The sequence below is a fragment of the Falco naumanni genome, chromosome Z (genome assembly GCF_017639655.2).
Source record: "Falco naumanni isolate bFalNau1 chromosome Z, bFalNau1.pat, whole genome shotgun sequence".
NCBI classification, from domain to species: Eukaryota; Metazoa; Chordata; class Aves; order Falconiformes; family Falconidae; genus Falco; species Falco naumanni.
Genome location: NC_054080.1, coordinates 69,005,800 through 69,032,051, shown reverse-complemented (window position 1 = coordinate 69,032,051; position 26,252 = coordinate 69,005,800). Strand labels below are relative to the sequence as shown.

The window sequence follows — 26,252 nt, the reverse complement described above, 5'->3', positions numbered from 1 at the left end:
GTGAGGGTAGCAATAAACTGTTACCACATCTGATTAAGAGGTGGGCTTTTTGCCAGATACTACCTAACCTCTTCTTTGTTGCAAAAGGTATTAATTCTGCTCTACTCAATCTAGTGATTTGATATGTAAGCTTACTTTTTGCTACTAGATTTCCTACAAAAAAATTTGATACAAAAAATAAAATGTTTCAAACAATTAATATACAGAAGTAAATCTTTTTAAACTGCAAACATTTTTACAACAAAAATGCTGTTATATCAATGATAAATTCATATAAAGACCTGTAAATGCATTCTGGTTTTTATAGTGCATAGAAACTCCAAGGCAAAATACAATAAAAACAGTATCTTAGCAAGGGAAATCTTTATCACTGTTCAGCCCTTACAGTCAATCACTCAATGCTTATATACTTCCCATTGTTTATTTGGGCTTAACTTGCTGTTAAAGCTGCAAAATAAACTACAAAACCAAAAAAATGTGAGTCATACTGGATTTTGTCCGCCATCTCCAAGAGAACAGCCAATGCTAGGCTTTGATAATTTCAAACCCATAAGAACAGTAAAATAGAAAAAATAAAGGGAATTAAATCTATTTCATCTTTTATTTTTCTGTATTCCTTTATCTAAGTTCAAAGAGAAACTACCACTTTGAGAAAATTGTTTAAACGTTTGTTGTTTTATTCCTTCTACTTCCTCAGGGAGTTTGCAAATGTTGCCTGGTTTTTCCTTACATATTTTGAAAGAAGAAAATCTTTTGAAGACTTTACATTTGCCTTTCTTAAAATGGAAGTTTCTCTTATTCTTCTTTTGGGTTAGCAAGCAACAGCAACAAATGCCATCACCTGCTTTTCTATTAGCTGCACATTTTTCAATTGCTGAATGCATAATGCAACTAAATTGTTTACTTAATTATGGCAATTAGCTCATCTAAAGCAAAGCCATAAATCATAACAGCAGTGTCACAATTTTATGTATTAGAGAATTAATTGTATTCATGTTGCTTATCCTGTTACCCTGAAAATTTTAGCTTCTCTGTGCTCTGAGTGGAGTTTAAAGAATAATTCAATATGCCACAAGAAGAAAGGGTACCAACTACACAGGATGTATGATGAGAACATAAGATACAGGTATATTGTGAAATCTGTGTTCCAAATAAATTATAATTGCAAAACTGGATTGGCATCTCTCAGATCCTGCAGTAATTTGTGCAAGCATAAATGATTTTCAGTTATATTCTGGTATGGTACTGTATCCCCTTTGCTTCTTTCACCTACTCTGAAATACTGCTGAATTTTCTGATCTGTACAGTATTTAAGTGCTCAACTTATTTAGAATTAGAATATAGAAGCACACAAATAGCAGGACATCTTAAGAAGATTTGTATCTTAAGTATTCAGAACATACCAATATTTCTTTCTCATTTAAATGAAGCGAAGAAAAGTTAGAATGAAGACACTTTACTGTTCAGAGCAAATTGCAAAACTGTTATTGTTTCCTTTAAATCATGATAAAGATTTCCCTTTGACCATTTCTTTGGTAAAAAAAGCTGTGTCACATTTGCTTCATCTGCTATTAAAAGGTGTTTTCTTTGGTGGTGATACTTTTTGATCTTAAAAGTCCAGCTTTATAACACTTAGATAATAGGCTCATTCTGTATTTCCTGTTCATTCAGTGAATACAAGGTTAGTTCCAATTCAGGACGAAGTCAAATGGATCAGTCATAAAACAGGAAGTCTGATCATGTAAAAATTGCCTTTTAGTAATAAAATGGCAATGGTACAGACAGCAGAGACCTAAATGCATTATATCAGAATACATTATCATCTGTATAAAATGAGCAGTTTCACAACTATTTTCAAAGCATCTTATTTAGCTTAAGTGTAGAGTCTACTTAGAAGCATAGCAGACGTTTAAAATGCATAGCTGCATACATCTTCTGTAGCTTTGTGATGATTTCCACTTCTGTTGGCTTAAATCTCCTGGATTAAAAAGAACACACACATTTCCTTATAAACATTCTATTATTTTGCTGCTTAATATTTTCCCATATTTGTTTCAAGACTTCCTTACAGTTTACATTTTACAATTTTTTTGAATGGACCAATTTGCAAGTCTGAATCCTTAGTGATTCATCACGTGTCACATGCCAAAAAGACTTTACAAGAATGGGACTTTAGATCCAATATGGGATAAATGCTTGGGAACTTCAGTCACAGCAATCAACAAATACAATAACATGCAGCAAACTGAGGAAACAATATACTCTTAGAAAGCATTTGTTCTTGATTTTTTACTCATTTGTAATCTTTATGAGATTTACCTGACACTTCTCATTGTTCTTTAAAAGAAAAGGTATGGAAGCAATCTTCCTCCAGGTAGATGGCTTGTTATAGGGAAAAACAGTGACATGAATACCAAGTCACTCATACCTCTCATCTTGAAACAAGAGATTGTGGTGCCAGATGCAGAGGGGGAATAAAAAGAGGAAATTAGAGTATGTAGGATTGGTCCTCAGCTTACAGACCATCCTCTGACAAGCATTTCCAGCTGGCGGAAGTAGAAGCAGCCTGTAATTAGACTGTAAAGAGGGCAGAGAATCAGGGAAGTTAATTATATAGCTTCCACAGGGCTACATACCCTCTGCTTCCTTTCTTCTACCACTAATCCTTTCAGTCATTATCTATTAAGCTGTCTTCTTTCCTAGACTGCTATAATCCTTGCTTCATGTATCTGGTACTGTGACATTTCCCACTTGCATTCTTACTCCATAAACTCAGTCAGCACCCAAACTACAGCCTAAAAGAACATGATTTTGGATACATCAGCAATTCTTATGCATCTCAGCACCTACCCTGGCATTCACAGTGTTTCATGATCAGGAGCCAAGCAATTAAGCACTTTATTGCTAATATTACATCATGAATGACTATATATTGTTTTACCTAAACAATGGTTCTATTACTATGTTGTTCCCACATCCAAAAAAAACCAGACTGGGGTAACACAGTGGATTTCTTTGTCCTTGTATTAGGCTGTTCAAAAGAAGAGTAAACTCTGGTCTCCATTTCATCTCTAACTTACCTTTTTAGGAACCAGATTAAATTTTCCTGTGCCTAGTGCTACTGTTTTCCAGACCATTGCTTTCTTCAGATTTACTGTAAGAAAGAGAAGTCAAATTCCAAAACTCAGTGTTCAAGTATAAGATGAGTACAGTCATTCCAGTCCCACAGTGCAATCAGAGTGCATCTAGAACTTACTTGATTTTCTTTTAGCATGAGAAGTTACAAGAAAAAAAAGATTTAAAAAATTTAAGCAACCAAAATACTGACTCTTCACTACTTGGCTGCAAGACTTTAAGACTCAACACAATCCCCCTCAAAAATCCCACAAAGTTTTAACAGTGACTGTATTCCCAGAAGTGATTGTTGTACTATTATTTCATTCAACATATAGAATTTCTAAACAGAGTGAACGCTCTAATAATATACAAGCAATGCGCAGGTCAACATCCTCAGAACATGGGCTGGAACAACCATACAATTGCTTCTGGAGTACCTACAACTAGCTATATGGTGTTGGTTAAAATCAAGACTTAACAATTCCCTTGCTCAAAAAAAAAATTGTTTCTGAACCACTAGTTTCCCACCTAATGCACTGTTAGATGTGGCATTTTAATTACAGCCTCAGACAAGTTCAGCTGTGTATTAGTTATCACTTGACACAAAAAAAATCCTTCAGAGATTCTGTCTGGTACACAGATCTATCTTCTAAACAGCCAGTAGTTGAAATGCCTGGTTCTTATAACTGAAAGGTAAGCAATACATATTTTAATAGATTTTCCTCAAATGCATTTATCCAAGATAGAAGTCTAAAAGATTAAGCAGCTGATCAAAACCACATCCTACATGTCATCAAGTAGGAAAAGATTATTTTAGTCCCCTATACTGTGTTACAATCCTGTTGTAATACAGTTTCAGCATGTTTATAAAAAGCAGGGCTGCACAACAAGCGCAACTATTCAATTTAACCCAAGACATGTCCTCACTCAGCAGTATAATACCACACTATGTGCCCAAGACACATCCTCACTTAATAGCATAATTGAATTACAGCTTTAAAGCTGTTTAGATAAGGGGGAAAGCACCAAAATGTGTTTCTAGCTAGCACTAGAAAAAGGAATAGGAAAGTGAATACAACAGTGAAATGGAGAAGGTAACTGCAGCAAGAAATTCAACAAAGGAGAGACAGTGCTACTCAGAAGGACAAAAAGGGAGACAAACATAGGAGGAGAGAAGGGACTGAGGAGAAGAAAAATGGAGTGGACGGGACACAAAAAGAGGAACTCCTAGGCTCCATCTTACAAAAGCAAAACAGGACAAATGAAGTGACTGGGCTTCAAAAGGATGGGCAGGAGAGAAGTATAGCTTGTTTTAATAAGCAAGCTTTTAGAAATGCATCATACTAAGGATGGGGGGAGGAGCCAGTATGGGAGCACCAACCCTCAAGCAGCAGGACAGCAGAAGTGCCTACACCTACTCCTTTGGCTCCAGTGGTGCAACCACTCCTGCGCCCAAGCTATTGGCACTATGAGAGCCCACCCACTCCACCCCCCTGAGAAGCTGGAGTTACCATCAAAACAGCCAATGATGCTAGCTCCCAAAACCCCAGCAACTACAGGCTTACCTAGGATAATTAGGGCTTTGACCACATGCAACTGAGAAATTTATGTTAATAATGATAAATACAATGTAGGAGAAAAGTTTCAAAACCTCTTTTATAGAATTTCCACCTGAAAGTGATTTTCCTCATAGTTATAGCCTTTTAGAATGAGGACACATGGTGCTCTCAACAAAAAAGTGAAACATCTTCCAAACACCAGAATGAAGTGCCAGACAGAAAATATCATTCTGCACACTCCACAATTAGGAAGTCTTAAGGAAAGGAATAAACTGTACTTTCACATTTATCAACCCTTACCAACTAGGTCAGTAACATATAATTTTATACAACATGAATAAGCAAAAGAGCAGGTATTTATAGTATACAAATTCTTCACTTACAGTTGCTCAATTTGGTCAAATTCTTTTTCATCTGCTGAATAACAGAAAAAGGATTATATAAGGTCTTAATTTAACAAACACTAAAAGAGTTCTGTTTAATTATATTATTTACTCCATGTCTAAGCAAAACAAACTTATTTTTTCATTGTATTAGTTTTCTTAAATGTGTAATTCAAGTTATCCATTTCTCTATTCAGTAGAATTACCTACGAATTTGTCAAAAGCTTACTGTGATCAGCTTATTAATCCGATTTTGATACATATATTAGATAATGTATACAATTTATACATATATGTGTAAAATATAGGAAAATACATGGCATATATATGAATAATATATACATATCTATACATTGATTTTATATAGATCACTTCTGTTTCATTGTGCACATCTAGTTCAGCTTACCTGCACGCAGCTTAGATTCAGCAACCAACACTAATGCACTGTTTTAATGCATTTTTCCTCCTTACTCAGTTTCTTGACAGAAGTTTCTCCCATCAAGACTACTAGCTCTTGTTTCCATTCCCAAGCACTCCCCCAAAAACTACAGCCTCTAAACTCCTTTGTCTTGTGAGGAAAAAAGGACTACATCAAACCTTTTATGGGGAAGTATTGCTTATTGAAAGAACTTTTACCTGAATACAAGACTATGGAAGAGATTTAAAAATCTAAAATAATGCAGTGTTCTTGACAAAATTATTTTGTCAGAAAAAATATAGATGTGAAAAGCACACTGAAGTTCATATATGAAGTGCTATGGGTCACACTTTTCTACCTTTGGCTACAGTTTCAGTGGAAAGCAGGAAACAAGACTACTTACCTGCACATTTCTCCTTCTTTTTTGAATAGATCTCATACAGGAAAACAACAGTTACTAAAACAATAACTTCAGCCACAATTGCTAGAAAGGGTTTGAGAGGCACCATGAGGGATAGAACTTTAAGCTTCAGCTTTCCTTTACTTTTCCCTAATTCAAAACCAGCTTCACACCAATATATGCCATCATCTTCCTTGGTGAGCTTCAGTATCTTCAGATGGGTTACATTGGCAGATGCTCTATTAATTACATACTTGTCTGCCAGCAAAGAGTCATTAATGGCAACCTGAAAATAAAATATACAAGTCTCACTAATGCAGTAAGAAATTGTTTAATCAAATTATTTATATTATCAACACATAGTTCTTCACAAAGATGTAAAATGAGTTAAGAACAAGTGGCATTTGTGATGAATGTTTAGTCCACCTCCAAGGGAAGAATTTCTCTTTGGTAGCCACCCTGGTTCTTTTTACATTTAATGGACAAAAATACGCACTTTTAATGAGAAGATTGTCTGACTTGTTTTAGTCTAAGATCAGATGAAAGTTACTCTTGACTCTATTGACTCACCACTGACAAAGGCAGCCTCCAGTGTCAGGATCTAATGTCCAGGTTTCACCACAGCATAAAGCATACGCTTTCAACGAAGTTGTACTGGGAATGCTGCTTCACTGGGAGTTCGCTGATCGTCTTACAAGTCAGTGCTACTCTCCACTAGTATTGGTAAGACAGATCTTTACCTCCTCAGTTGACAGTGCTTCCCCTAGAAAAGGGGCTAGAACAAGGTGGCTATGGTCCCAAGGCTAAGGGGGATCCTGAAGGATGGGTATGTTAAGGAGGCAAACAGCTGAGGGAGATTTTTTTCCTGAAAGCCTTTAAGCCAAGAGGTGAAGAAGATATTTCAGCTCCTTCAGAATCAAGTGCCACAGCAGTCTCCACCACAGAATTACCTCCTTCAGGTCCAGTGCCCCAAAGAGATCATACAAGCTGGGAAATACAGAAGGAAGAGAAGGAACATGCTCCTGTTCTCCTTCAAGCCTCCAATGCCTTACATGTCTTTAAAAGAATGTCCTGCTATTAGATTTTTTGGAGTATTCAATAGTAATATTTGAGCAATATAACCATTACTTGATTTTACTATATTAATATATCTCAAGACTCACCTTTGTTTTACTCCTGTCTGGGTTGTAAGAGTATGACAGGGACTTTTTGGAAAAGAATCATCATACAAACCAGAACAAAAGCTACATCCCTGTAACAATGATTACATCTGAATATCACAGATTTTTTTCCTATGTACAGAAATTTACATTAACTTAAGTGGAAGTGCAATTTATAGAGCCTACAGTGAAAGGTCATTGCACTTTACCAAGTGTCTGTACCCAGTTTTTACCATACCATATTGTTTTACTTTGTCAACAGATGAAACTGTTACCTGTTCACTTCCATTGGTCATATACCAGGTCCAAGCAGTGGGAGTATAGCCATAACTTTTACAAATCATCACAGCTGTATCTCCTTCATAACTGACTATGGGTTTTTCTTTTCCTTCAATTTTCGGTACTAAGAACAAGTAGGAAGAACTCCATCAAGTTACAGGTACAGGTTGTAATTACAGTATTACAAAAAGATAGAATATATTTAAATATCTATTTATAGTAGTCCATGCATTTTCTTTTCCCTTAAGAAACACAGATGATTCTATCACTCATGACACTATGTAAATGAAGAGTCATTTCAGCCTGATATTCCATACACAGAATTTGTACAGAAGACTACAGGAATCCTGTTCTCAATTGTTCCATGATCTTAACAGTTTCCAATACTGAAAACCAAGTGATAATCAGACTGACTTCTATCCTTGCCCATTTCCTCCTTCCCCTCCTTGACAGCTGTGAGCTACATGCATCAGTTCTGGTACACTAGGAACCAACACTAATTTTTCTACAATTGCACTCAACCTGCAAAAACTGATAAAAGTCTATTCCAGCCACAATGCTGCCACATAATAGTATCTGGCAAGTTCTGCACGCAGAGAACTTCTTTGTAATTAAGACAAAACTGCAGACAGTTTTCTAGTTACAAATGTTTTCTGAGCTGAAATAATGACTTCTGGGTGCATGCCAATAAAAAGGACTTTTGGTCCAATCTTGCTAAGGACAGAACATGGCCACAAGAAGACATCACTTTATAGCTTTAGAGCTACTTGTCCCAACCATTATAACTGCGGATGCCCCACAGTCTTCCAAGGGCAAAAGCCTAAAAAAAGGCTTTTTTTATACATTGAGGCACCCTATAGATAGAGCCGAGCAAATATATCATACTATATTATATATTTCCCCTTTTTCTCTCTTTATCAGGATGTTTTCCTCAGATCCATTTAAGTTTTACTTCAAGTTTCACTGTTTTGTGTTAGCACAGATCCAGTACATCTTTTAAATTATATTGTTCACACTAGACTAAACAAACCAAGAATTTGCTTTCAGCAGTTATGATGGAACAATTTGAAATAAACTAAGATTGTTCTCATTCTCTCCCCTTCTTGACTGGCTGAGCACAAATTAATTTTCCCAAAGAGTTCACTTGAGTATTTAAATTTAAATTTCCATTCCAAAAATATATATGAAACCAATTTGTTAACAAGAGCACTGCTTACAGCCTCAGAATTCACTGCACCATACCTCAATCCAGCCTCACTACACATGGAGCGAGACTTCACTAATACTTGTTTTAATCATTAAACGCTATACTTCTGAAGAGTAGTGACCAAGTATCTTCACTGCTGTCAGTAAAAGGGACTAATTTACTAACTACTGCCACCTCCTTCACAATTCATAGAGAAAAAAAGTACAGAAAAAAAAAGACTGGAACATGAAAACAAATAAACCCTTACACCCAGCACAACAGGTTTATGTGACAGTCAAAAAGGTTTAGCCATGCTGAGCAACACATGTGATCACATAAGCTATGATTAAGAACATGAATATCCATCATTAATTCTGGAATCTGGCTCTAACAGAGTTGTTAACCTTGAATGCATGCATGGAAATAATATGCTTTGTCCCAGGTAACTTTGCAATTAGACCACACAGAATTTGGTAACAAAACAGTGCTGCTGCACAGAAAGCAAACAAACTGCTGATGAGATGGACAGATTTATACCAGCAGCAGATTTCCACACTGGTTTAAAGACCAGAGTTGTTTCGTAGTGCATGTACCTGGACAGCTGCTTAAGGATCCCTGAACAAAGTGCAAACAAATTGATCTATTCTAGGTTTCAATATAGCTATTACAGCACTTCACACCATTTAAAATATCCATGAATGGTCTCCATGTTTAATAATTTGAAATTCCTATAAGCATCTCTTGTTTTCTGCAGACTTTGATAAAAGCCTAACTCCTCAGTCTGTGGGGTTATGCCAAGCCAGTATCAGGGGGGAAAAGGAGGAGGGGTAACATCCAATAATGCCCAACTGCCTAGTGGAAAAGCTATTTCGGTTAGTTACAGCAGTGATGACTTCAGCCACTGAGTCTACAACCCATCACTCATCTTTCAGTTTCAGAAATGTTCTTTCTGCATTGACTGGAAGATTCAAGGACTTCTCTTTCTCATTTCCTTCATTCTTGCATTAATCTTAAAAAATATCAAGCCAGTACTTTTTATGGCATCAGAAGTGGCAGCACTCAACCATTGTGAAGCAATTCCCCTGTCTTCTTGTAATAAATCAACTAGTCTTATGCACTATTCTGGGAAAAGATGACTTCCCTATTGAGTCATTCCTGCCTTTACTGAAATAGTTATGGTATACTTTCAAAAGTATAGATTAAAAAAGTCAAAGGAGACCTTAAACAGACCTGGGCAGCCATTCAACTAAACCTTACCCACATGTTCACAAGAAAAACATCATTTTTAGATATTAAAAGGTCTGATAAACTGCAACTTTTGTCTGTCTTCAGTACTGCAAGCCAGACTCCCCTGGCTGAAGATCTGAAAGCAGGTGTGAACATTATTACTTGAGATCTGAACATACATGAGCTCCCCCAAGTGACATGACCAGATACCCCAGTGAACAACGGCAGCTTGCAGCACTGAACTACACAGAGCTGCTAGTTAGTTCAGCTGAACTTAGTAGTTATTTGAAGAGCTAGGGTTTTAAGGAACCTGTGCTCAGGGAGAATCTTTTTGATGTATCAGTCTGGAGCTTTCGCAGATCGAATACTTGCCTTGCTCTTTGCAAGATCTGGATGGTGGGAATAGAGAAGGAAATAGCGGTCATTAAAGATGAGGGTTCTCTGCAGCTTATGTATGTTTCATTTCTGCGTGTCTTCCGTTCAACTGAACTTTGCCTCCTACTGGCAGGGGCAACATTATGAAGAGAATACAAAACAGAAGGAAGGACACTCACACTGCCCAGTGAAGCACACTAGTTTTAATGTGAGCGCTGTTCTCATATAGAATGAAAGATACTCTAAAGCAGTAATTTGGTGTTTCAGAAATACAGCTGAATTTGCTCAAAAAAACTGCCTCCTTTTTGCTAATCATTGCTCCTCTTTGTAACACCAAATCTCAGGCCAAACTTTCAAGTCATTGGCTCTGCTTTTTGAAAAATTTATCTAAGACACCATCATTTCCTCCCACCCCCCAGAAAGTGGTAAGTATTCACTCCTGCTGTAAGGATGGAGAAAGAAGGGGAAATCAGTTACTCAGGAAAAAAAAGTAGGCTTAGACATTCTTTTGGTTGTTAGCAAATTTTCTTCTAAAAAAAAACTTTTCCTTCTTGCTTCAAAATTCTTCTTCCCTCCAAGCTATAGAAATGCCTTTAATAATGATTCTCACTTAGCTTGACCAAAGTTAGTTTCCACACTATCCAGAAACCATATTAATACTGGATTTCAATGGTCAAGTGAAGAAAAATTTAAAATAGATTAAGATTAAATACAATTACCTTGTAAATGAAACACAGCACTCATTTCTTCTTCACCTTTCAGAGTACAACTGTAGCTTCCCAGCTGACTGTTATCCCAGATCCTCAATCTGCAAGAAATATTTCACCAAATTGGTTTTTGTTTGTATTCTCTTCTGTCCTACAGCTATCAGTGACTGCTAATTAACATTCTAAAGAAACCAGCAGAGATGAGTAGCAGAACAGAGAACATTACTGAAACACTAAGATTCAGGTTAACATCAAAACACCATGACATTTTTAATAAGTCAGAAGAGCACAAGCAGACCTGGCAACATAAATACCATTTTCACCCTTGTTGCTCACAGAAGGCCAAACATGTTTAGGCAGTAAGATGTACAGGTTACCAATCTAGTTCACATGGTGAAGCCATATCTATACAGCATATCATATGCAGGACTTCAAAAGAGATTTTATTCTTTCTAAAGCTAGTCAGTCAATTGATATGGAGAAATAGTGTGAAATGGGGACAATGGACATCGATTGTGATTGCATATGTCTGCCCAGGAATGTGGGTATGGTGACTAGTCATGGGTGCGATGTCTGGTCACATAGGCACACAGCTTTGAGGAGACGCCTGCCCTTCTTCCTCTAACAAAGGGGCTATTTAAAAAAGAATGAGAAAAGGATGAGAGATATTCCAATGCTATCTAGAGGGAGGGAGTGCTAAGTCTCCTTGCTGGAGACGCAAGGAGACGATCGGATGGTCAGAAGGACATGAATCACCGCTCCTTGCTGGAGAAGATCAGATTGTCACGGATGGTCACAAGAACATGAATCACCTACAAACCTGCAAGACCACCACATTCCAGGCAAAGGACTGATAAGCTAATTAACATACGAAGTGGGTTTAGGTAACGAATATGTATAGGTGTTAATTGAATATTCATTTGTTTTATTGTATAAATGTGAGATGGTTCGTCACTTCGGGCATGCACGCTTGAGCGATCCCCCGTGCATGTGTGCGCAATAAACATACCTACTTTGTAACTTTCGAGTTATAGAGTCTAATTCCACACGTCACAATGACTAGCATAGGTTCAACACAGAATAGTTTTAAAGAGCTGCATCTAATGAAGTCCAGCATCTTCTCTGCTGGCAAACTATACATCACAGGCATCTTGAAAAATATTTATGTCGTTGTGGTTTTGCATATGGAGTAGCAGAAAAGTGACATCACATTCTCATCACATTTTGTATCATAAAAATTTTATATAAATATTGTTATGTTAAGAAACCAAAGCTATACAGAAAACAACTGGAGACTACCCAGTTAAAATTAGTCCATTTACAGATTATTTTTTTTTTAAATCACAGTAAATTGTAGAAAGTTTTCTTCAATGTATACAATATTTCTTCAGTCTCTGCAGAGGTTTGAAAGAGCTAAGACAACATTTAAAGCAATACAAAACATCTTTACTGAAAGCCGATTCCTTCTGTTTCACTAATTATGAAGGAAAAAAACTGGCCACTTATGCCCATCAGACTTCTGCAAAGCAGAACTGGGGTGGAAAAGAGAATGTGGAAAGAGGTATTTTAGCATTCACTTACTGAACACAATTACTGGAGTTCAGAGAACTGTGTCCTTAATTCTATATTCCTGCCTTGAAGAAACCTTGTTTTCCAGCACTAGAGAAAGAACAGGAGCTCTTCCTTCAGGCTTGAGGTAACTGCAACCCTTCTCTTTCCTGCAGCTTCAGTATGTCAATTATGGGCATATATTAATCACCACAGAATCATAGAATAGTCAGGGTTGGAAGGGACCTCTGGAGGTCATCTAGTCCAACCCCCTGCTAAAGCAGGATCACCTAGAGCACATTACAGAGGATCACATCCAGGCAGGTTTTGAATGTCTCTAGAGAAGACTACTCCACAGCCTCTCTGGGCAGCCTGTTCCAGTGCTCTGTCACCTTCAAGGTAAAGTTGTTCTTCACATTAGGTGGAACTTCTTGTGTTGCAGTTTGTGCCTATTGCCCCTTGTCCTGTCTCTGGGCTCTACTGAAAGGAACCTGGCCCATCCTCTGACACTGGCCCTTAAGGTATGTGTAGACTTTGATATGATCTTGTCTCCAGGCGGAGCAGGCCCAGCTCTTTCAGCCTTTCCTAACATGCTGCAGTCCCCTCATCTTCATAGCCATTCGCTGGACCCTCTCCAGCAGTTCCCTCTCTCTTGAATTGGGGAGCCCAGAACTGGACACAGCACTCCATGTGCAGCCTTGCCAGTGCAGAGTAGAAGGGGAGTATCACCTCCCTCGACCTGCTGGCCATGCTCCTCCTAATGCCCCCCAGGATCCCACTGGCCTTCTTGGCCACCAGGGCACACTGCTGTCTCATGGGCACCTTGCTGTCCCGCAGCACTCCCAGGTCCTTCTCCGCAGAGCTGCCTTCCAGCAGGTCAGCCCCAGCCTCTGCTGGTGCGTGGGGTTGTCCCTCCCCAGGTGCAGGACCTTACACCTGCCTTTGTTGAACTTCAGGTTCCTCTCTGCCCAATTCTCCAGTCTGTCCAGGTCTCACTGAATGGCAGCGCAGCCTCATGGTACATCAGCTACAATTCTCTTATCTTTTAATATATACATAACTAGTATTGGGTAGTGTATATGCATGTGAAACTCAGAACTTGAAGTCAAAACATAAAGATCGCTACTTACTGGATGCCCCAGCTGTTTTCAGTTTTGTTGATGTGTCTGAGTGTTTCATTTCCCCACTTCCAAGTGACTTGAAGACTTTTTAAATGAGAGTATTTGTTGTCCAATCTGCATGAAAGCTCAATTCTAGTTGCACGGTCTAAAGTGATATTCTTTTCTGTGGAAGTACCAGAAACACCTAAAAAGTGTAAAGAATTTTATGAAAAAATCTTTCATCATTTTCAGGGAAGAGATTCAAAGACTGTTTGACACATGCTGGATTACAGGTGGATACAGTGTGCTGCTGTTATACTTTTCCAGGTAAGAAAACCAAAATCAGTCAGTGTTTGACACTGATTTTCTTAAGTCATAAATTAGTTTTGATACAAGTCATTACAAAAACACAGTCAGTCCATCCTGCAGGTAAACTTCCTATATAGAAACAGATACTCATTTCACTGAAAACAAGATAAATTATGCAGAAGCATAAGTCTAACAAGCCAAAATATATTAAGTACTACTTAGCTCTCAGAGGGAGCAATATATGCTTGCCTTTTTGACTTCACATTTGGTATTAAAAAAGCAGGATTTATTGGATTAAAGATATTAATGAGTTATATTTGTAATATCAAAAGGAGCTAGATTTATAAATATAAGCGTCCAGGCTTTAGCCAGTTGCAGATTTTCATGATACTGAGTGAAGTTATTGGCAAAATCTAAAACCTTAACACTGTTGGATCTGGCCTGTCATGCTATAGCTACTCAACTTGAAACCAAACAGCCTTCAAATCTATTTATGGCTGCCTTTGCCTTCCTAGTGGCAAGCCAGTAAAATTACAATGTGAAAACTTTTAATACAGTAGAAAAAAATGGACGCTTTTTTAACAAGCTTCATGACTGTAAAATGTGCATATCCAAAAAGTAAGTTTCAACAGCACATATCTTCTCTGAACCAAACAGCCTTTTATAAGAGAACACTTGACTTTGTACCCATCAGCACTGACATTTTATTTCATAATTGGCCTTTTCTTTCACACCTTATAGATACAACTGTGGTTAGCCCTCCTGAATACTCCATGAAAGCTTATTCCAGCCTCACCTCAATCCTAGACCCACCCTGTAGTACCTGATGGTTGAAGTGCAGCTGTATTTCAGTTTAATTTCTTTCTCAGAGAAAAGGAAGTTTTAAGGTACAGCTCACTGACTTACTAATGCAAGTCATACCTAAGAAGCAGCAAAGTCTGGCTGAAGTGGAAGTACCACATACTCCCATTGAATATTTGAACTTTACTGGATCTGGCAGAGATATTTTCAGCCTGCAAAACAGTGTGCCCAGAACTTCAAGTCCCAGCCAAAATATTACAGATATGTTGAACTGGAGTGAAACTTAGAGGAGCAACACCTTAGTCTTTCATAGCAGAGCAAAGTCAGATACAGCAACTCATTTATTAGAGCCACTACACTCAATAAATGAGCCAAGCATAACTCACCTTGTTGAGGTTGTTTATGATCAAAGGAATTTTACAAATGGAATTGGTTTCACAGTAGCAGTTTTACAGTCAGATTAATTACACTGGCTAAAAATAGAATCCATACCTTTTGATATTAAATATATACACTTTAAATTAACAGAACATGAAAACCCTATGCTGTAGAAGATTAACCACAAGCAAGACTGATATCTGGGGCATCTCTGTACTAAAAGCAGATGTACCAGAGGAAATAGACACTACCTCAAGCTTCCTGCTGGAAGCAAATACAGCATAAACGCTGTGCAATTTCATCCTTAAAATATTGCACCAGTACTTTGCAAAGGAGTCCTAACTGATCTCCTCCAATTGAGAGAGATTTTGGTTAGATCAGTTTTACCAGTTGTCCAAGAAATTAGTTATAAATGATTATTTGGCAATGGGGAACTTCACACCTACTTTAGGGAGAGGGTTCTCTTGCCTTTTCTCCATGCTTTAACTCTTGAAATGCTGCAAAGCTGACTAACACTTTCTGGTTAGCAAGTACCCTGGCTTGCATGGTCTCTCCAAGTAGATTCGTTAGTGCAGAGAAGTTGTCACTTGAACTGATTTGGAGGAACAGATAGCCATAAGTTAGTTTTACTTGTGGTTCTAATGAAAAAGTAAAAATTTCAAAATCACTGCAAAATAGTTAGTAGAACGCAATACCCAATATGGCAACAAACTTACTCATATTTTCTTTACTGAGCTCATGACATGCTCCCTGTGAACATTTTAACTTTATCATGAAGTTGCCAGCCTAGATACTTCTATAATTCACACAAAAGACTGTGTGTAATCACGGGCATTAAATATATTATAACTGGAAGAGAAAAACACTCACCAGGCAGGAGTATCTCATACTCCACAAAAGTGGCATTAGACACGTGCTCTTTGGTTTCCTGCTTGAACTCTTGCGTGGTAAGATCTGGACCTAACAAGGTTGTGGGGGGAAGCAAAGTGTTATGTTATGATCCTGTAAAGGTAATCATACAGGTGAATATCAATGCAGTATTGCAACTGAAAAATCTTATAGCAATCTTGAGTGGAGGTGGCAGGGAAAGAGGACCTTGCCAAATGCTGACTACTATGGGGATCCTTCCATACAGCTTCCGTGTTAACAACCAGAATCTTAAAGCAGCAGTGTTGCATAGTCACTGATAGAGTAATTATGCCATTTTAGAATACAGTTTGTATCTTTAATATAATAATGAATTGTGAATGTCAATTCTGTAAAGTTGTAACTATTTCACAGCTTAATTTAAAGAGTCACTCATAGCTTACAAGTGGGTCCCAAAACTGCATAGCACTATGTCAATATGTAAGTAGAGCTTGGAAAAGTAGTAAGCTTTAGAAAAATAAGAAGAAACAGAAGGAAAGAACACTGCCATTCCCAAAGCCACTACAATTTAAACCACACCCAGAAAGCCAGAGACAGACTATCTAATTTAGATGCAGCTCTAATGAATGCAGAGGCAAGAACACCCTGTTCTCCCCTGAACAGAGCCCCTCACTGCTCCACAAAACCGTTATACTGCAGGGAATACCCTTCCACACACAAAGAATACCAATATTGACAATCATCTCCCTGACTAAAATACACTCCTTTCCTTGTGTGAGGGAAAGACGTTTATAAGGTTTAACATGGCCAGCAAAATCCCCTTTCTATAGGGCTATGGATTGCATACTCTTCAGAGACTACCTTTATAAAGCTCTACAAAGCTTGATACAGCTATCAGGCAGGCAACTGTAAGCATGAACAGTCTGTTCCCACCACTATACCTGTTCTCATGCTCTGTGCATTTCAAGAGCAGAGCAAGAAAGCAAATTAGCGAACTGCAACTTTAACAACAGATGTAGCCCAGCTAAGGAAGCACCACCCTTCCACATCTACACACACAATTGTTTCGTTAGTATTGTACTATGGGCATAAAAGTTCCTAGTAAACTGAAGCACACTGTGGGAGAAGACATTACAAATGAAGCTTAAAGGAAAGGCCAATTCAATAGTTAGAGCAATTTTTATTTTTTGTTTCCAAAGCTACTTTCTACACAGCTTTAAACAAACTGTCTTGCTAATTATCAACTAATATAAATCCACCATAACCACATGATTAAAAAAATATCAAGGTAGAACCTTAGGACAACTGATATTTAGCAATTTAAGTAGAAGACAAGATGTGATTGCATTTACCAGGTACAGATACATTATGTCCGAATGTCAAATGATCTGAAGGGCTCCCCTGAGTTTGCCTGTTGACAGTTCGTGTAGTTGTCATGGGCTCTGAAAGGTGAAAAACTAAGCTTATCACAAAAAAAAATGAATTTTCTCTCAATTTAGTGATGAAACAAAAGAAATAGATTACACACACCATGGTAGATACAATACACTAAATGTTTTAAGCCCCACATTTTACATGCTTACAAAGTAATTTTATTATCTGTTATTTTATAATGCATTTCAGAAATAGATAAACAGCAATTATGGATTGAACCTGCCTATTCATAGAGCATGATAGGAGAAATATTTTTTTTTGTAGGAGGAAAGGAGCTTCACTATCTCTCCTGTCCACAGATTGAGAAGGTTACCACTCACTGTTGGGAAAATAAAGAGAAAATTGGGCCACAGCTTCAGCTTTCTCACTAAGAGAAGCACTGGGTGGTGCTCACTGATCACTGCAATGCAAACAGTATCTCTGAAAGCCTAGATCTTCACAGAATTACTTCTCTTTTCTGCATAGAATACTGAACTTCGAGGTAATTTTTTTAAACACATGCCTCAGCTGCAGTTCAGAGAATCTGGCTGTGCTCAAGGAGGTCCCTGCTAGTGGTTTGATCTAAAGGTCTCTGAGCAAATATAAGCAGAGTTACCACATGCCTTCCAAGTTGGTGGCCCATTCTGTAAAGCAGTTTCTTCTTTATCAACATGTCACTTCACAACACAAGAAATGCTCTGCCACAGGCAATCAGCTTTTTGCCTGGCTGTCATACCTTCCCCCGTGCTTCAGCCAGTTTAAGTAACAATAAACCTGTATATCAAGGTGGATGATGGAGAACAGAGCTTCAGTCTAGTTCATCTGGTGGTTAACAGTAGACTGTTGTCAAATCTCAAATACCAGTCCAAAATGGCTTTTTAAGCAAAAAAAGATTAAGCTGTCTCCTAGCACTAGACAGGATGCCCTATTAGTCTACACAAAAGTACAAGCATGCCTTGACCTCTGCCTGATGGAGACAAACTAGTCCAGGTGTTTACCCCTGAAATAACTTGAAGGCTAAAAGTTCTGGGGAATCTTCCTGTGTGTGTGTGTGCAAATAGCCCATGAGCATGCCAATGTTCCCATGGATCACCCAAGTTTAAATCTGTCTAGTACACACATCATATGGCTTGTTACTAAAATCCCTCATGGTATGAAGTCAGAATGTGCCAGTGCCTGTTCATAAAACTAGACACCCTTTAAAAATGTCTTGCACATCAGTAGGATCCTCATACTGACTTTTTTCTTCAATTCACATATCAAATGAAAATAGTCAGGTAAGGTCATATTATACGAAATACTTTGTGTATTTTAACTCATATGTATATGTATATTTCTGTATGGAAAGTGTTACTGAATCTATTAGCTACAGCACTCCCTCCAGTTCTTATATACATTGTGCTAAAAAGCTCTGAAGATGAACAACAGGTAACTAGCATTACCATGTCCAACAACAAAATTGTAGATTGAATAACTTGTCAGAACTGCTTAAGTTTATGTATAAATACCTTAGCCCATGTTTGATTTGCACTAATATGAGCTTTGGTACATCACTGAATTTCTGCTTCTCCGATCTTTATGGAGAACAGAAAGATTGAATCAACAATCATTGGTTTCTTCTCCAGCCTCAAACTTATCCTCTACTCCCTACCAAACCACAATTAAGGTCTAGAATATGGCCAACAAAGTGTGGGGCAACAGGTTTTGACAAATCCATAACAAAAAAATAGACAGATGAAGCTAACTGGCACAGTGATGCAAGGGCATTATTAAACCTCTCACTACACAAAAGCATAAGGAGTCATCACATGAAAAATTGTCAGGTATAAGTGCCAGAACCAAACTTCCCACAATGGTTCTAGTTTGGGAATTATCCCATCTCCAGGGTCATTGCCTGCTTTCATGGTATATATGCATAAGGGCAACAGATCACACAACTGGCAGTTGAATAGCTTCTTCCGGTCCTTGAGATGCTTACAACAAGCTCTTGTAGTGGCTTTAGAAGGCCTAGATGGTATATTTACTTCTGTTCCTTCTGAAAAGTCAATTTATTTCAAATCATTTCAGCATTAGAATGTAAACTTTATATGGAAACTTAGCATCACTAGCAAAAAGTATTATAGCTTCAGGTGTACTGAAATAAAACAATTACCAGGAGAAGATACATTAAGTCCAGTTTGCATCTTAGTCAAAGAGTTTGCCTGAGAGTGGCTGGCATCTTGCGTTGTCACAGTTGGATCTAAAAAGAAAAAAGGATTTAAAGAAGTTTCATTCTCTCTCAGTTGAGCTGAGCTAGAAGTATCTAGCATGAAAAGAATTCAAACAGAACCTCCCCCTTCCATTTTCACACACACCCCAAAGTTCTGAGCATGTACAGCCAAAATGAGCAAGAATTATTTTTTGGTAGTTCTTTAGCTTATTTTAGGCAAGAAATTATTGAAGAACAGAGGCAGTATTTTTTACCTCTAATTTTTCTATACAGATCTTTTCCTGTAGTTAGCCAACAGTCAGGCAAAGCCATTCTCCAGAATATTCCAACAGACCAATAAAGTTTATAATCTGTAGGCAGATCGGTCTTGTTTGTAGGCTTAGGCCACCACAGCTTTTGACAATTACACTAGTTAATTTTAAACATACATTAGCAGATTCACTAACAGAATATGAACCTAATCATGACCTTACACGTCCACCCCGTTTTGTGATATAGTGAACAACCTCCTTTCCTTCTTTTACCCTGGTAAGCAAACCAAAAGGCATCTGCCAAACAGACTTCACCAAGTAATACTAATGACTACTTCCATTCTCCTTAACACCACTGCAACTCTGATTCTGCTCCTACAATAGTCAGGCAAGACTCTAGGAGTCTGCTTTATATTGACTGGAAAAAGAACAGCGTGGGAAGAAACAAAAGACTTGCTGCCCTTGTTTCAGCTGGGACAGAGTCCATTTTCTTCTCAGTAGCTGGTGAAGCGCTGTGTTTTGGATTTGGTGTGAGAATAATGTTGATAGCACTGATGGTTTCAGTTGTTGCTTGGGTGATGTTTATATCAAGTCAAGGGCTTTGCAGTTTCTCAGGCCCTGCCAGAGAAAGCTGGAGGGGCACAACCAGGTCAGCTGACCTGAATCAGCCAAAGGAGTGTTCCATACCATGCAATGTCATGCTAAGTATATAAAGCTGGGGGAAGAAGGAAGCAGGGGGGAACTTTTGGAGTGATTGTATTTGCCTTCTCGAGGAACCATTTTGCATGATGGAGCCCTGCTTTCCTGAGATGGCTGAACACTGCCCTGCCAATGGGAAGCAGTGAATGAATTCCTTGTTTTGCTTTGCCTGCGCAGGTATGCAGCTTTTGCTCTACCTATTAAGCTTTATCTCAATCCACAAGTCTTCTCACTTTTGCCCTTCCAATTCTCTCTCCCATCCCACCAGGGCAGAGCGAGCAAGTGGCTGTGTGGTGCTTAGTTGTCAGCCAAGGTTAAATCATAACACTTGTTTAGTTTGAGTATGTTGCTGTTGTCACTCTTCTATTAAGAATTCAACGTCCCTAGATGTTTTATAAAAATTGAGATGCTTGCTCCTTCCTACCTGTTCCCAAATTGGGGTGGCAGAACTAGTTAGCATAAAACAAACATTACCTTTACATGCTTAGGTACTCCAGGACATACTCTACTGCCATAACAGTTCTGAGTTTGAGGAAGAGTGCATCCTGCTATCTCATATAAGCAGCTTTTAAGCAATATGGCCAGTGGTTACACAGGGGGGAAAAAGGACATTTTTGCTGTTGTGACTACAAGTCTGGAAGGGCTAATAAGCTCTCCTAGACATCTAAACCAGCAGCAAGCATAGATGAAAAGTAAACCACTAAATAATACTTTGTGTTCAAACTTGTTGAGAACTACATGCCTTCAGCAGAAGGCAAAGTCAGCACCCTGCCAGTTCCTACAAGTGAACAACACTACTAACACTCCTACCACATTTCAGCACTATAGGCATAGACAGCCTACAGAGTCTCCCACTGGCACCTCCAGCACACAGTTACTCCAGTTACATCAGAGTCATGCCTGGCTTGCACCATCTGCTTTCTCAATCTGCCCATCACATTTCAACTAGCTTGGATCAAAAGTAAAATGAGGTAGTCAAAGAATATGATGAAGAAATTAAGCATTAGTGGTTTTTAACAAAAGGCTTTTCACTCTTCATACTTGTTCATACCAGTGCACTGGTCCCACAGCCAAGTGTTCCCTCCCAGCCCTTCACCCAAGCAAAGAAATTAAGAAATCTCCTCTGTCTTGAGTATCTGCTGGCTTATGACCAACCCAGTAAGAAGACTGAGTCCTGTTCTCTGCTTGATAGATGTGCTGAGAGCAGGAAGAGCTATTAAGCTTCTGATATTCATGCTAAGGTTGAAGAAAGGTCCATGAATTTTTATATCTACATCATCTTGAGGCATTCTAAGGATGTCATGGATCACCTGACTGTCAACTTAGTAGATGCATCACCTGCACAGTAATTAAAATCCCCAAAGATGATAAATTTAGAAGGTGCCAGTGCTAAGTTGCACAGCAGTCTTATGTCTCAGCAAGGAAGGCAGATAACCTGCAACATGGTTTGCATACTAATAGTGTTCTCATCTTGGCTTTCTTCCTTGATTCACGTATCAAGTGAAAGCAGTCAAGCAGTGTTATTTCTAGCCAGCAGTGCTTCCACATCTCAGCCCTTATCTGTCCATATGTTAAAATACATAGCACAGAGATAAGATTGCACCGCTCTTCTCCTCCCATATACACCTGCTGAACAGCATCAGAGATCAAGATGACCCAACACTGCATGATTAGTGTCATCAAGCCAGGCAGTTATATAAGCAAGTGAACTGCAGTAGCTTCTCAAATGTCTAAGTCATGGCTGTGTGCCTTAGCCTATAATTGATTTGCATTAGATTTAGTCAAAGTGTGGTAACTTGCGGAGTTCTTGATGCCCTGATCTTTATAGAAGGAGCAGGTGAGACTATGAGGTCATTAATTTATTTTTCTGCCTTGCCTCTGCTCCATACTGCAGCCAATACTTGGAGGATGAAGTGTGGATATACAACACTTCTTATCACCAGAACATTTCAAGCTTTAAAATCTATTTGCTCCCTTTCTCAGCCAGAAAAGCAGCCGAACATGAAAAGCTTGAGATATAATTTGTCTTAATTTAACATCATTAATTTAATGACAATTAATTAAATAGCAATTTTACACTCTGTGCATGCACACAAGCATTCAGTAGCATCCAAAACCAGCCACCCGAAACCATCTTGTGCCCCTATAAAAGGCAAAAGCTGCAGGCTGAGCTCTCCTGAGAGAGAGAATCTACAGGAAAGACTTCTAAATGCTCCTGATAGAAACCCTTCCCCCAGGGCAAACCACAAAAATCCAACCTGGAAGCAAAGTCTGTAACACATGCCTCTGCTCATATAAGCTTTAGGGGCAGAAGCTGGAAGGTAAGATGTGGTGAGACTTCTTTTTCTAAAGGAATCTGGCAGCACATGCTGCAACTAGATTAGGCATCCACAGCAGTAATCAAATTAAAGCAGCAAACTAACAGTGTTGTGACATTTTGTCAGAAACTACCCTCAACTCAATGCAGAATAGAAGTGACTACTTAAATTTTTCAAAACAACCAAGTTTCAAGACTAAAAGACAAAAGTAACAGAAGAATAAGAACTCTCCTCAATCTACTTACTTCAAAATAAAAATCTAAGAGGCCTCTTGTACCTCCCTTAGGAGCCTGCAGAAGGCTGTGCAACCCACCTTTCTGCAGTTCAGTCCTTGCACATCCAGTAGCTTTTACTGCAAGCATTTCTTTTGATTGAAGAAATCTGCTGAACCCTCACATCTCCAGAATGCACACTGTTTCTGGACTTCACTGGAAGACAGTCTTAGTTCTCCTCCCTCCAAGAGAAGATGAACTTAGCTTTGCTACACGTGTGCAGATCATCCCCATGCTTGACTAGCTTTTTGCTTATTTGGTTAATGGCCAATGTAAAACACACTTCCTCATATTTAAATCAGAACAGAAATCACAGCATGAAGCCTCCCTACCTAGTTCATACAAATATAACAGCATCTAATAGAAGTATGAAAAAAACAACTTATCTTTATACAGATATAGGATACTAAAGCAGGTGGCTCATTACTGATGTCTGCTCAAAACAAGACATTGATCCACCATTGCAGGACGATGGTACATTTGTGGTAATTTTGTCGAGGTTTTTTTAATTGTGGGTTGTTTAGGGTGGGTTTTCTTTGTTGGTTTCCACCCCACCCCATCCCCAGAAGAGGATATCATTTCACTGGGGGCTTTACATGAACTTAGAATTGCTTCAGCCACCACTGGCTACAATTTTCAGCCGCAAGTCAAACATAGGTACCCTGTGGCTAAACTGCCATAACATGGCTCACACATTCCTACAAATATCAGGCCACTTCTAGATACAGAACTTTTTGATCAATGAAATTAACTGTTAGAAAGGATTTCAAGTTTTATGTGTGTGTACATAAATACACATATTTTAAAGAAGCTTTAATAACTACAAAGCGGAATTGCCTCTGCACGCATACATAAGTATATGTATTTTAAACAGCCCTTGGGAGCTGCAAGACACATTTTCTGTCCTTTCACAGAATGTGAAACTACAATCAATATTACAGAAGTTACCATGACACAGGGAGCAATACTGTGTGCCTTTCAGTATTAGGAAGACCAACAGAGGCACAAACAGGTAACTACTTAAGATATCACAGGCTGAAAATGCTGCTGAACGACTAATTGTGAAAGTCACAGCAATAAGGTTCACATGCACACATTGGCAGAACTTTCAGCCTTGGGAAGACATGCTCCAACAATCACACCTTGCACAGCAAACATCGGCCATCTGGTATTTCCTACCATTACCATTCTGTACCATTCCACAACGCTTCAAAACAGGGATTAACAACAGAAATCCACTTGTTTAAACTCCTATTGCCTTAGAAGTGCCTGGCCTGCTCCTGAACTGCTGAATACTAGAGGTAGAATAGGGCCCAGAAGGCTCAAGACCCTCTTCCTTCACCGACTTTAAATGTCACATTTAAAAAGACAGTATTAAATCCTCCAGGGCACATGCCTCACACCTTTCTAGGCGTACTGGTATTTTGGTAACGCAACTTACCGATCCGGGCTGGGGGGGGGGGGGGGGGCTTCAGTAATGCTTTACTTCAGGACAGGGCAGCGACAAGCCGCCGTGGCCCGGCCTCAGGCGCTCGCCGGTGACTAACGGCCCCCCGCCGTGAGGCGCCAGCCCGCAGCGCGACATCGCTGCCCGCGGGCCAGCGCCGCAGCCGGCAGCCCGCCGCCCACCGGCACGCACAGGCGGCCACGCCACCCAACGGCGACGTTACCGTTCACCGGAGGACGGCAGAGGAGGGGTCCCTACGTCCCAGCAGGTCTACCAGAAACCCGAACGCTTTTTTTGAAGCCAAAGACAAGAGAGTACTGGGAGGCGGGTGCAGCGCTGGGGAGCTCCGGGCACGCCGAAGAGAACAGAAACGCCTCAGCCGTTCAGATAGGCAAGGCCGAGAGACAGCCGCCTTGCCGGGCCACCGCTTCGTCCCCCTGGGGAGCCAGAGGGATGCTCCAGGGCAAGGAGGCGCTTTGCTCAGCCGCAGCTCCCAGGCGCTGCCCCTGCTCCCCGCCACCCGAGCCCACCCCGGCGCCGAGGGCGGACGCGGCGGCTGCGGCGTGACAGCCGCCCAGCCCGTGAGACGAGGCGGCGTTTACCTGCCGGGCTCCCGCCCGAGAGACTGAGGCAGAGCAGCAGCAGCAGCCGCAGCCCCGGGCGCTTGCCGGAGAAGGCGGCAGGCATGGTGCCCCCGCGGCGGCGCGCCGGCAGCGGGCTGGGCTGAAGCGGGCCGCTGCGGTTCTGCGGGGCGGCCGGCTGCCGCAGTGACGACAGGGATCGAAACCAAGGAAAGCGGCCCCAAATCCACGAACAAGGCAGACCAGGCAACGACCGGCAGAGACAGGCCGGGGAGCCGCTGCAGGCACAACCGCTCCTCCTCACGGTGAGGGCATATCACCGCCGACGGCGTGTGCGGCCCCGCCGGCCTTTATGCGGCGGGAGGAAGGGCGTGGGTGAGCGCCGGTGGCTAATTGGAGAGGCCCGCACAGCTGATCCGGCCCGAGCCCCGCCGGGGGCAGACGCGGACAGAGCGCCTGGCGGGGCTGGGACGTGTCTTACTTTTGGCTGAAGGTGGCTGTGGCCGCAGGACCACCTGGGCCCGGCAGCCGGCTCTGGCGGGGTCTGCCTGGAGGAGGCTGGCGGGGGCAGAGCGCAGCCCGCCGCTGCCCTTTGGCTGGTGATCTTCTGGAGAGCCCAGCTTTGAGGGTCAGTGGCTCCAGGGCAGCTGGGTTATACTGTATGAGAGCTGTGGCTTTTCACATCTCTTGCTCTACATCTCCTGGCTTGGGCGGCAATGCCAGGGGAGCACTGTTTCTAACAAATGCTTCTCCGGACTTTGACTGCATCTTAGTGCCTTTAAAATCACAATTTAATTGCTTAGACTGTTTTGATCTGTGTACATATGTAGTAAAATCACTCCTATATGTTTATATTAAACGTATGCATTTCTGTTTGTTGCTCAATAAATACCTGAATTTGGATCTTGCAGTATAAAATCTGGCAGGGTGGCATTCTCTGAAGAACAGCCCCTCTGAAAGGGCACTTGCTGTTTCTTCTCTCCCACCAAGATAGTTATTTCAACTAATGCAAAAGTTGAAGAGTGTGTAAGGTTTGTATCAATGATGCAAAAAGGTCACTGCAACTGAGCCTTTACATCATCTCAGCTGGCAGAGCTGTAGGAGTTTATGCAGAGCAGGAGTAAGTCAAATGCCTTGTGTGTTGATTTTCCAGCAGTGCGCATGTTCATGCTGCAATGCATGTCCTCCAATACCAGTACTTCAGATTAAAATTTTCTGTCATAAAACCTCCAAATAAATATAACTAAT

At 40.1% G+C, this 26,252-nt stretch overlaps 1 protein-coding gene across 3 annotated transcripts; it reads right to left on the bottom strand.

Moving 5' to 3' along the window:
• Nucleotides 1-1,712: 1,712 nt before the first annotated feature.
• On the bottom strand, nucleotides 1,713-25,898 carry EMB (embigin). Of its 3 annotated transcripts, none has more exons than XM_040580556.1 (11): nucleotides 25,026-25,898; nucleotides 19,380-19,466; nucleotides 17,167-17,256; nucleotides 15,818-15,907; nucleotides 13,490-13,664; nucleotides 10,824-10,912; nucleotides 7,313-7,440; nucleotides 5,881-6,163; nucleotides 5,060-5,093; nucleotides 3,081-3,154; nucleotides 1,713-1,978 (listed from the first exon to the last, which is right to left on the bottom strand). In XM_040580556.1, exons 1-10 carry the CDS (start codon nucleotides 25,108-25,110, stop codon nucleotides 3,097-3,099), a joined length of 1,119 nt encoding a protein of 372 aa, XP_040436490.1. In that variant the 5' UTR covers nucleotides 25,111-25,898; the 3' UTR covers nucleotides 1,713-1,978; nucleotides 3,081-3,096. The 3 variants fall into 3 exon arrangements, with proteins under 3 accessions (XP_040436490.1, XP_040436492.1, XP_040436493.1); XM_040580558.1 differs by having other exon boundaries at nucleotides 5,060-5,090; XM_040580559.1 differs by lacking the exon at nucleotides 17,167-17,256 and having other exon boundaries at nucleotides 25,026-25,897.
• Between the last annotated feature and the right edge of the window lie 354 nt (nucleotides 25,899-26,252).

Excerpts from the sequence above, each read along its gene's own strand:
- EMB (XM_040580556.1), bottom strand. The coding sequence starts at position 25,110 with ATGCCTGCCGCCTTCTCCGGCAAGCGCCCGGGGCTGCGGCTGCTGCTG. Across the intron at positions 15,908-17,166 it reads ACATAATGTATCTGTACCTG|GTCCAGATCTTACCACGCAA; the intron begins GTAAATGCAATC and ends CAACCTTGTTAG. Across the intron at positions 7,441-10,823 it reads TGCTGTGTTTCATTTACAAG|TACCGAAAATTGAAGGAAAA; the intron begins GTAATTGTATTT and ends ACTTGTTCTTAG.